General features: G+C 40.1%; 1 protein-coding gene across 1 annotated transcript in view; it reads left to right on the top strand.

Moving 5' to 3' along the window:
• Window positions 1–5,674: 5,674 nt before the first annotated feature.
• Window positions 5,675–11,779, top strand: part of LOC310934376 (protocadherin-15-like) — a gene marked incomplete at both ends in the record, with an annotated part of 242,963 nt that continues 236,858 nt past the window's right edge. Inside the window, one exon of the mRNA XM_083898086.1 lies at window positions 5,675–5,765. Coding sequence (XP_083754212.1) covers window positions 5,675–5,765 — 91 coding nt within the window. The remainder of the gene's footprint in view (window positions 5,766–11,779) is intronic.

Raw genomic sequence — 11,779 nt, 5'->3', positions numbered from 1 at the left:
CTTACAAAGTCATTTGAACCGGTCAAACCTGTGTTTGTCCTTGTACAGGTCGACAATCCGGGGCGACGGTGGCTCAGTGGGAGAGCGAGTCTTCTTGTCAACTTGAAGGTTGTGGGTTCGATTCCTGGCTAGTCAGTGTGTGAGTGGATATGAAAGATGAGTGATAGAAAAATGTATGTGGGTGTGAATGGGTGAAGGGATACTGTAGCTTTGAGTGGTCATCAAGACTGGAAAAGCGCTATGTAAATACAAAACCATCTGCTATGAATGGACTGAAATCGGAATTCTATCAATCAGTTATGCTCCAGGTCATTAAACGGCTCACGACATCAATACCACGACATCCACACGCACCCGTTCCGTGTTTCCCGACATCTTGTGATGTTGCTCTTTAGTGGACGTGAACTCTGAAAGTTGCTCCAACAACGTTTTTAACCCTGCTGTAAACATGAATATCTCTTCATAATGCGATGCATGAATGGACCGCTGGTGAAAGAGTATTGGAGCCATTTTTATCTCTGGCGCTTCTTCCCCCCGCGATCATCAAGTTTTTAAGGGAAACATTTTTTTTTCTTATGGCCCATGAAAATCAGACTCGGCGTTCCCATGTCAACCAGGCAGAGCCAGATAGTAGCGTCTCTTCGGGGTGGCTGCACATCGCAGGTCTGAGTCCCACCCCCCACCCCCCCACCCCCCCCCCCCCATCGCATGAAAGGGATCAAAGCAATCTTGCTCGGCCTCTTTTAAGAGCGATAGCTGTTGGAACACGGGGCAAATCAAATCTTCTTCTTCTTCAAAGGGGGAACACCGCTGGGCCCCCTAAGAGATAAGAAGACGGCGAGGGGAATGGGAAACCGACATTTAAAGAAAAAAAACACACAACACTCTTGTTGTTGCACTGTAAGAGCAGAGAAACACAGCCGTCTCCTGTGTTGTCCGCACTGGGTTCACGCTGTAGACGTCTGCCGGGGTTTGTTATATCGTGCATATCGGAGTGAGGAGAAACCAAGTGCAGAGAAGAAATCGTCCTCTTATACGAACAAACACTTAGAGATTGTCAGTTTTCCTTTGTTGTTGTTGTTTTTTCTTCACGCCGCGTCCTCCACGTCCACTTAGCATACGCCGTGTCCTGTGTTGTCCGCACTGGGTTCACGCTGTAGACGTCTGCCGGGGGTTTGTTATATCGTGCATTTCAGAGTGAGGAGAAACCAAGTGCAGAGAAGAAATCGTCCTCTTATACGAACAAACACTTAGAGATTGTCAGTTTTCCTTTGTTGTTGTTGTTGTTTTTTCTGCACGCCCGCGTCCTCCTCGTCCACTTAGCATACGCCGCGAAAGCCGAATTTCGCGGCTTATCGCCTCGCGTCGAGAGTCGGCCTCGTGAGGGAGGTGTGACATCAAGTAGCTGCGAAGATTAAAAAAAAAAAAAAAGACAGATGGAAGAAAAACCTTGATTCATCATATCCCTTCTTTTCCCACCGGCTCAGACTTTAGCCCGGAGATTTGTGTTCTGGTGATACAGTGGAGTGAAGATGAAGCTGAATTGTAAATTTTTCTTTCGTTTTTTGGCTCCTTCCTCTCTCGGGGTCAGAACGGGGGCAGATTACCTGCTCGGTGATCTACGTATTTAATTTGGCAGAGATTTTTTTTTTTTTTTTGCCCTTCCTGACACAACCCTGGCACTTAGAAGTAGTTTGGACGTGGCCTCCTGTCGCTGGGGTCAGTTTAGGGTGTCCAACTGTGAGCGATGGGAATCGAGTACCTGGGCACTCCAGTCATTGACCGTACAGTTGCAAACCCACATTCCCTTTTCCACTAGGCCCTGAAAATGGTATCCTGGGTGAACCCAGCCGAGTCTACCGGTGATTTAGCTTTTGCTCTAGCAAGGACAGTTTTAGCTTCAACTTCAGAGTCTCCTGAAGAAATGGAACCAATCGCAAATCGCCCCTAGCATCCAACATGGCGCCCACCGAAGAGTAGAGGTCCACTGTTACATTTAAAGAGCCGTTACTGGACAGCCATCGCTTCCAGAAACCCATCATGCAAACGTCATCGTCTGGATCATCGGTCTGATTGGTCGTAGGTCGATCCAGTTGCGATCCATGTCTGTAGACCACGCCCCTTTCGAGACTCAGGGACTGTCCACGCGATGTGTTTAATCTACACGGAAACGGCGTTCTGGGAGCCATTAAACTGTTGTTGGAAACGGGTCCCATACTGGGAATATCTCAAAATATCACCAATGTGCTACTTTGAGGTAAAAACGGTGGCATTCATCGTCGCTATCTTCGTCGCCGTTTGTCGTCGTCCTCTCGTCTTTAGAGATTGCTTGTTTGGGCTGTTTCTCTTTATGATGATTTTTATTTCTTCCCCCCCCTGGCTTGGTTCATTCCGTGTCCGTCTAGCTTAGTTTGTCGTCTTCTTTGCTTTTGGTGTAGCAGCGCTACAACGCCACGTAAAGGCCTGGCATATGTACTACAGCATTTGGATGTGGATGAAGACATTCCCTGAAACAATTCAGTTCAATTTTATTTGTGTATATATATATATATAAATATATAAATCAATTTTAACAGGAAAAGAACTCTCTGACGGAACCAGACTCAAAGATTTGCAGCATCTGCCAAGACGGGTTGGGGTGAAAGGAAACATTAGCATTGAAGTAAAACTCTCAAAATAAGTGCGACCAAGACCAACACTTTTCATGACAGCACAACGATAATGTTGTAATATTATGGAAATTATGTGAATATTTTTTAAAGATTTGATCGAAATGAATACTCAAACTACAGAGCCCTCGCAGTCACACGAGAAAAAAAAAAAAAAATGCCAAAAAAAATTGAAATCTCGAGTTTCAAAGTCGAGATCTCGAGTTTCCAAAAAAATATTTTAAAAAAATAAAATAATTGTATATGTTTTTCTTAAAAATTTTGGGGCAACTCGAGATCTCGACTTTGAAACTCGAGATTTAAATATATTTTTTTTTCATCATTCTTTTGTCACTTCGAGGTCTCCGTACCAAACCGATCAATTGATTGTCAAAATAGTTGTGGGTTAACTTTGTTGAGCTATGTCCGATGCTGTAGATTGTTGTCTGTCGGTGCAATCTTAGAAAATGCAGCATAAATAAAAATGTGCTGGGCAGTATTTACACAAGGTGCAAATTGCAGTTCGAGGTGGATTGTCTATGAATAAGATAACGGCGCGTGCGTTTGCTTGTCATTTCCACCCGAGCCTTTAAAAGGCGTATTTATTCACTGTAATTCCCGACTGTCAACATCATCATAATAATGCATGGAGCCATTACCATGTCGGCGCTGTGGCTTTGTTCAACGCTCTTTTTTTTTTTATTTGCTGCCTTGCTTGTGATTTATTCCAGATTTTAACATCTGAATGTTTTGTTCACCCCATTACGTTTCAGATGAAAGCTGCTCTCCTCATTGTGTGCATCAAATATTAAAAACGTAGATTGTTTTTAAAGTTAGTTTCCTGTTTCAACAACAATAGAGGCTTAAATTACGTTGCGGTAAAATTGAAGGAAACATGTTAAAACATGTTTGACATTAAATCGAAGTGTGCTGCTTTTGTTGAGCAGGATGAGTTCTCCAAGAGATAAAAGTGTCACGTTCTATGGCTGCAACTATGAAATAATCTGGTTTGTTTGGTCCATAACGTGTCACAAAATGGCGGAAATGTCCATGGTAATAGCGACGACTGATGCTAATTTCCATTGCAGCTAATGAAACGTAACAATTACAAGATTAAATCTAAAAACAATATATTACAGCAGTGGTGGAAAACCAGAAGCTATGAACAACATAGAAGTGCATTAAGAGATCAAGTGTGTAGTGGAACTGGCACCAAAGCACCGAAAGAACCTGTCAGTCAAAATAAAACAAAGGCAAAGAAAGAAGTCATTGAAAAGCCGTCCTGACTTTTCAAGAGAGAGAGATTTCAAAAACACAGAAATGGAAACTTTAAACCTTGATCTCCTCACGCAGGTCGTTCCAGAGTCGAGGAGCCGGGGTTTGAAAATTTAGTTTCAACTGACGTCTGAGGCGTCTGAGGCGTACGTGGCCTTAACCCTTTCACACCGAGCGTATCGCAGACGACACGTTTGCACGTGTAAGCACACTTTGCTTAATTACGCAACGGTTTGTGGTTTGTCGGAAACATTCCGACGGTTTCTGAAAAGCTGAGAAGTCGCATGTCAAAGTCAACTTGTTGTGGTTATTGCGGTCACGTCACCCGTGCTGTTGCAGGAAGCAGGCGATTCAGCATTTTTCTATTTTGTGGTCTTGTTTTTCCACATTGAGACAAAAGCTCTGGTCTTCGTGTACAACTACAGTGTTTTTCTGCATTTTGAATTGTTAACACACTTTTATACATATACATCATATAGCAAATTGTAAATAACTGCCAGATATTGAACGTTATTCTGGAAAAAATGGGCAAAAGCACCTAAGTCACGGGACATTTTCTGGTCCTTATGGTTAAAATATGTATATATATGTATATATGTCTATAGGTGTATAGACATATATATATATATATATATATATATATATACACGTATAAATGTGTATATGTATATATTTATGTATATGTGTATATTTATGTATATGTGTATATTTATGTATATGTGTATATTTATATATATGTATATATGTGTATATTTAATATATATGTATATATGTGTATATTTAATATATATATATATGTGTGTGTATATATATCTCTATATATGTGTGTGTATATATATCTATATATGTATGTATATATATGTGTATATGTATGTATATATATGTGTATATGTATGTATATATATATGTGTATATGTATATATACACATATATATGTATATATATATATGTGTGTTTATATATATGTGTGTATATATGTATATACATATATGTATATATGTATATGTGTGTTTATATATATATATGTATATATCTATGTATATATGTATATATGTATATATGTATATATATATATGTATATATGTATATATATATGTATATATATATGTATATATATATATGTATATATGTATATATGTGTATATATGTATATATGTATATATATATGTATATATATATGTATATATATATATATATATATATATGTATATGTATATATATATATATATATATATATGTACTGATATATACAATAAATCACTCAAAATAGTTGCAAGTGAATCCTGTAGCAGCTTTAGAGACATCAAGCATTCATGAATTGTCACAGAGACCTCAATATAATATAACATAACATAATACAATATAATATAATATAAATGGATGTTTACACTTGTACACTCATTCCATTAAAATCAGCATTTTATTTCATGGTGAATCATCAAAGAACTGCAGATTTGGACATCGATTATAGCGTAATCCAGAACTGGCTGCGTAAACTCTGATTGATTTAAAAATAATCCTCGAGATTACGTTGTTTACTGTTTCGGTAAGATTGGATCGCATGAGCGGTGAGTGTGTCTGCAGGTGGACGCGGACGCGCACGAGCGGGTCACAGCTGTCGAAGGGGAGGAAGGACTCGCTGGGACGAGCGAGTGGGAATAAGGGTGAAGAAATGAAATAAGAACGGTCGTCTCTGTGGTTTGTTCCCTCCGTGCAGGTGGGCAGGCAGCACTAAGGCGGCTCGACGGAAGATGCGGCGGGGGTGGTGGCTCGTCAGGTGGCTGGGGACCGGGATGGCGGTCCTGTCGCTGCTGACCCACAGCTGGGGCCAGGACACGGAAGGTATGAGCACAACACGCCCTCAGGCCTCGCCTTTGTCACCTCACTCAAGCTGCAGTGTTGGGGGGGGGGGGATGAGTAATGTGGACCAGGCCACCTTTATTTCCCTCTATCACAAGACCAACATGGTGGACAAGTGTTTTGATTTATTCTCTCTGTTTTATATGTATACTATATTGTAGGTCTATGACAGGGATAATCAACTTAAATCATAATAGGTCCACTTTGAGAAAATTTCCTCAAGCAAAGGTCCGAAACATCATATTGTCTAACTTGCGTTATTATTTAGTAGTGGGATATGTACTGAAGTAGCCTAGTAGTCTGCATGTAATCAACAACTGACTGTCAGATCAAATACAGAAAGAACAATTCAAAAACATTTTGACAATATTTTTGTCACTTTTATACAATTATACAGATGTAACACTGAACATATGTATTATTTTCTTCTCTCTTAAAGGAAAAGAAGCTCCGAGTGCTTATTTTCTGTGACCTAAGTTCAGATTTGAGTGGGTTGTGTTTGGTCTCATAGTGGCGTTTCACGTTGCCACTTTTTACAAGTGCCACCGCCTCTGAACATATGAGACAGACTGGGTTTGTGCTTCCACGGGGAAGATTGAACATGAATGAGTCCGTCCATTCTGGGTTGAAAGCTCTATTTTCGCTGTCCACTTTTCTCCTCTTAGAGAGTGCCATGTTAATTGTTTTTCTCTGGCACACTCTTCTCTACCTGTATCCCTCACTCGTCTCTGTCTTCTCTCGCTGTAAACGCACTTTTCTCTGTCTTCTCTCGCTGTAAACTCTCTTTTCTCTCCGTCTTCTCTCGCTGTAAACACTCTTTTCTCTCCGTCTTCTCTCGCTGTAAACACTCTTTTCTCTCCGTCTTCTCTCGCTGTAAACTCTCTTTTCTCTGTGTTCTCTCGCTGTAAACTCTCTTTTCTCTGTGTTCTCTCGCTGTAAACTCTTTTCTCTCTGTCTTCTCTCGCTGTAAACACTCCATTCTCTCCATCTTCTCTCGCTGTAAACTCTCTTTTCTCTCCGTCTTCTCTCGCTGTAAACACTCTTTTCTCTCCGACTTCTCTCGCTGTAAACACTCTTTTCTCTCCGTCTTCTCTTGCTGTAAACACTCTTTTCTCTCCATCTTCTCTCGCTGTAAACACTCTTTTCTCTCCGTCTTCTCTCGCTGTAAACACTTTTTTCTCTCCGTCTTCTCTCGCTATAAACACTCTTTTCTCTCCATCTTCTCTCGCTGTAAACACTCTTTTCTCTCCGTCTTCTCTCGATGTAAACACTTTTTTCTCCCCGTCTTCTCTCTTCGCTGTATCGCGAAAATAAGAAAAATAGAAGCACCTTGCCAACATTTAAAATACTTAAATAATTTATTCACTGTAGGTCCGGACTCGGACCGCGGTCCGCCTGTTAGTGACCTCTGGTCTATGAGGAGCGTTTCCATCCCTTGGCAAAAAAGGCAGCAGGAGACGAACAGCTGCCGTGTCTCCATGAGCTAAAAATTACGGTTTTCTCAATGGATATTGGTTGTATGCATATTGTAGGTCTGTGAAGTGAGTTTCCATCCCTTCAAGTCATATATATATGATTTTTTTTTAACTTTTGCACGCATAGCATAAAGCCAAAATAATCATCGTACCATCGTCTTATCAAATCCACCCCAGCTTGAGTTTATAAAACCTCCAGAATATGTTTTTGCTGCTTAATCTGACTGATGGACAGTCTTTCTTGACTTTCTCTAAACTTCTTACTCCCTACACCAAAGTCCGTAGAGAAAAACCAACGATTTTAGAACACAGCACACAGAACACAGGAGCTGTTGATCCACTGCTGCCTCACTCTGTGAGTTCAAATGTGTTATTTTTACGACATCGGCATTTGAAATCCTTCATTTGAGTTTGCCTAATGAGCACAAACTCGGCAAATGAGGCAGCAGCAGACGAAACAGCTGCTGCGTCTCCACGAGCTAAAAATGACGATTTTCTCAATGGACTTTGGTGCAGGAGAGAGAACCTGTTTACAAACGTGCACGCAAACTACAATTTCATTCATCCAAGTGATTCAAAAAGGCTTTGTATTAGCTGTATGTGCAGCTTCTATGCTACATTATGTGCTGCCATGTCTGCATTACTCACATCAAATAATTCAAACCAAAGCCTAATAATAATGTCAATCCAGGGTGTTTGCTTAATTCAACTCATAGAAGCGGATGAGTTTCAACTCGTTTGACTTTCTCGAGAACGTTGTAATTCCACCGAAGCGTAGGTGGCGCACCGTGGAGACCGACGCTCTCATGAGAGCTCCTCGCGACGGAGCTTCACTGCAAATAACTTTCACATTTACATAATGTTTTCTTTTCAAGCGGGAGGGCATAAATCCCGTCCTCTTCCTACACACTCCACTGATTGTGCTGGGAGGATTCTCTTTGTAGTTTTCTTTGTTTTTGGGGTGGGGGGGGCGTCTTGAGTCCCCACATTATAGAAGGAATCAAGCGTTTCAGAGTCTCTGGTAGCAGATGCCACTTAAAAGTGAATTTTCTGTCTAACGCGGTCTTTAAGGATGTTTTCTAAAGGGGAAGGAGGACGTGTGTGGAACTGTTACACATGACACTAATTATTCCATGTTTAGCGTTACGAAAGTTCAAAACAAACAGTTCAGCCACTGCTGAGAACGCTGTGTTTTATTGTAATCTCGGGCTCAGCGAGATCTCTGAAAAATCCCGGTCCGGTTACGCAAAGACCGGCTCTCCAGAACAGCAGATCCTCCTGCTCCGGGCACTAGTCCCGGCACATCCGGTTGCGTACATTGAACCGCAGAAGAAGAACAACGTCCGTTGTGGAGGTGTTTCACGAGCGACAGTGTCTTCTGACTCTGGGTCAAAGTCATAAAAGGGACTGTGGCGGGGAGTCGTGAAGAAGCTATTTTTAAACATTGTTAAAACAATGTTTTGATAATGAGCAGCAGTGCATCCACCGTTCCAGAGGGGGGAGCTGCGCTTCTGCGAGCCTGTGTGCTGATTATGTCACTTCCGGGTACTGGCCAATCACAAGACAGTTGGGAAGCCTCTACGCTGGCTGGCCAATCACAACACACTCTGTCTTCTGGGTGTGAGATTTATGTCTGAAATATCGCAGACATGAAGGTATTAGTCATTTTTAAGTGACTCTTCATCAAAAGCTTTGTGTCAAATTATGCTGATAAATTGGATTCATTGACTCTGAGGTGAATTTACAGCCCGCTCTCCTGGAAATAAACACGGCTCATTTTCTTATTTTCTGCAAACGATAGGCAACGTTACGTTTGCACAACCCTCACCTGATATATTCCACTTCAATGCCTCAAGCAATTATACCTCATAAACCTCATACAAGCTACAAATGTCTCGTTTTGTTGACATTTTTCTTCATATTCTCAATGAAAAGATTTTGTACTTTATTACAAATGTTTCCGTGTAGATGACAGTTAAGATGCAAAAAGGATCTATTAATACAATTATGAATCACCATCATCAGGTATAGAGAATACAGTACAGTGTATACTTTCACTGGTGAGATTTAAACTTGCAGTTATTAGGGTTATTTAAAAGGTTGTTTTTTTTAAAAAATTGGCCTGTTTTTGAGACATTGAGACAAAAGCTCAAACAAATGTTATTTTAAATATGTTTTATACTGTTCACATATCAAATTTAACACGCTCAATCTGGTGTTTGTGAACAACTTTACACTATTTTAACATACATTAAATTGTAAATAACGCCAAATATTGAAAACTATTCTGGAAAAACAGGCAAAAGCACATTTTCTGGCCCTTTTAAGGTTAAATAAAGCAAACAAACAAAAAAAAAGAAAGTCCAGGCAGAAATAAGGTGTTATTAGATTTAATAACTTAAAGTTTTTAAGTGAAGTTATTGCAGTTTTCAGTGAGGATTTGCATTTCTTTGGTTTTGATAAAGTTTCCACACCACTGTATGATTGAATAAATCTGGATTTTTGACCCCAAAATTTTACTTTAAATCATTAAATTTCAACAAATCAACAAATTCATGCTGCCTTGCTTGTACGCTTGCACTTTAACACAAATTGAGTTGATTTATACACAAACACGGTTTATTTATTGCACTTTTTTCAGTGCTTTTCACTTATAATTGCCCTAAATTCCTATTTATTTTATTTATTCCTATTTATGTATAAAAAAAACCCTGCTTTTTTCCTCGGTCAAGTACAGTTCTTGTCGAGTTTAAGTCTTTTGTCTTTCCGCTTATGTATAAATGTGACGTTGGCTGTAACGATGGCTCTTTTCCCCCATCTGTATAAACGGCTGCAGCCTGTAATTTAACTATAGCACAGACCATAATAATCGCACACGCTGAGGCGGACGACGCTGTGATTGAGCGGACGAGACGACTCTCGCTGTCACCTCTGGGATTTCCCGCTGCCCCTCGACGCCACATCCTTCATCCCCTCGCTCGTAAATCTCCCCTCGCCGCGTCCTTGGGTTTCGGCTCCGGTCGAGTTTGTTCGCCGCGTGTCCGTCAAATGAAAATAAAAGGTCGGGGGGGGGGAACTTTGACGTGGACGTCACGGTGTATTTTCAAGTCTATATTTAATTAGCAGGGAGACATTATCCATCTCAGACTCTTGTGATTAATGGCGCCGCGGACGCTGCGTGAGAAATTTGGGGCCGACCTTGTGAGAGACATCAGTCTTTCTTCAGTAATCCGTGATCAATCAGCCGATTTTTTTTTTTTAATTGAAATGAAGAAGAAGAAGCGTCCATTCACCGATGTTGATCTCGTTTGAGATGAATGTGCTTTCATGCCTCGCCGTCTCTTAAAAGCTGCTGGATATTAAAGACGGAGGAAGAAAAAGAAAAAAAGTGTAATTAAAAAATTTGATGTCAGATTCAATTGAAATACAACACAAAAACAACGCGTTTACTTAAATAAATAACCGACTTTGACCTAAAAGACCTCTTCATTAGAGTCTTATAATCTTTGCTGTAATTATCAGTCAAGATCAGTAATGACGTTGATTATAAACTATAATATGAGACCTGGTATAATATAAATAAATAAGGCAACAAATATTAATTAAACTGAGGCAAAATAAAACACTTTCCAAAGCATTTACACCAAAAACATTAACAAAAGATAAAGTTTGTGTTTAATTCAGAAACTTTAATCCTCTCCCAGTTGTAGTATGAAGTTCTGTGCTAATGAGCTAAGCTAACATACCTAAAGTGTTGCTGTAGGATTCAAATCCTGGTCAAAATTTGAACTCTAAGGTTCCGTGGAGTGGTACTGGAATACATGGTAATGGAACCATCTAAAGCGGTCGAATAGTTTTTCCTCAAAGACGTTTATAGGTCCGAGATTAAAAAGTACAAAGTTACACATTTGTTTCCTCAGGATTCATCGGTAAACGTAGACCTCCGTCATGTTTCATGTGTCATCTGCATCACAACAAAAGTGCTTCCTAAAGGAAACGTGTATAGTGTAAAAAGTATAGGGCCAAGCATTGAGCCTTGTGGAACGCCTTCATTGAAATATTTGGAAATCGCTTAAACGTAATTTAAATACTCTTCTGTACACAACTAAAAATACATAATTTACAATAAAGCTTTTAATAAAGCGTGCTTTTATTTTGAAACATAAACAGGATGTGTTGTGTTTGTGACATCTGTGACATATATACAGATGCGGAAACTGTGTAGAAAGACGATTTTTTTACTACAGCTGTTCCTGTGAGGTCATGTGACCCACAGGGGGGAGCGTAGACAATCGATCTCAATCAGATGAGATTACATAAAATAATCCCTTATTATTATTATTATTCCCACAACGGGCAAATTCATGTTGGTGAACACGTGCGTCTCCATGAACGTTCCGTGTCGCGTTTTTGCATTAATATTCTTGTATTCCTTGTCCCATCCTTTCATTTTTGAAGGGTCCTCCAGGATGACATGTGCATGTACTGTAAATCCCATCGATCCTTTATTTTATTTTCTTT

Source organism: Microchirus variegatus (genome assembly GCF_963457635.1).
Source record: "Microchirus variegatus genome assembly, chromosome: 11".
In the NCBI taxonomy this organism is placed as follows: Eukaryota; Metazoa; Chordata; class Actinopteri; order Pleuronectiformes; family Soleidae; genus Microchirus; species Microchirus variegatus.
Note: the sequence above shows the minus strand (reverse complement) of the source record. Positions and strands in the feature narration are given on the sequence as shown.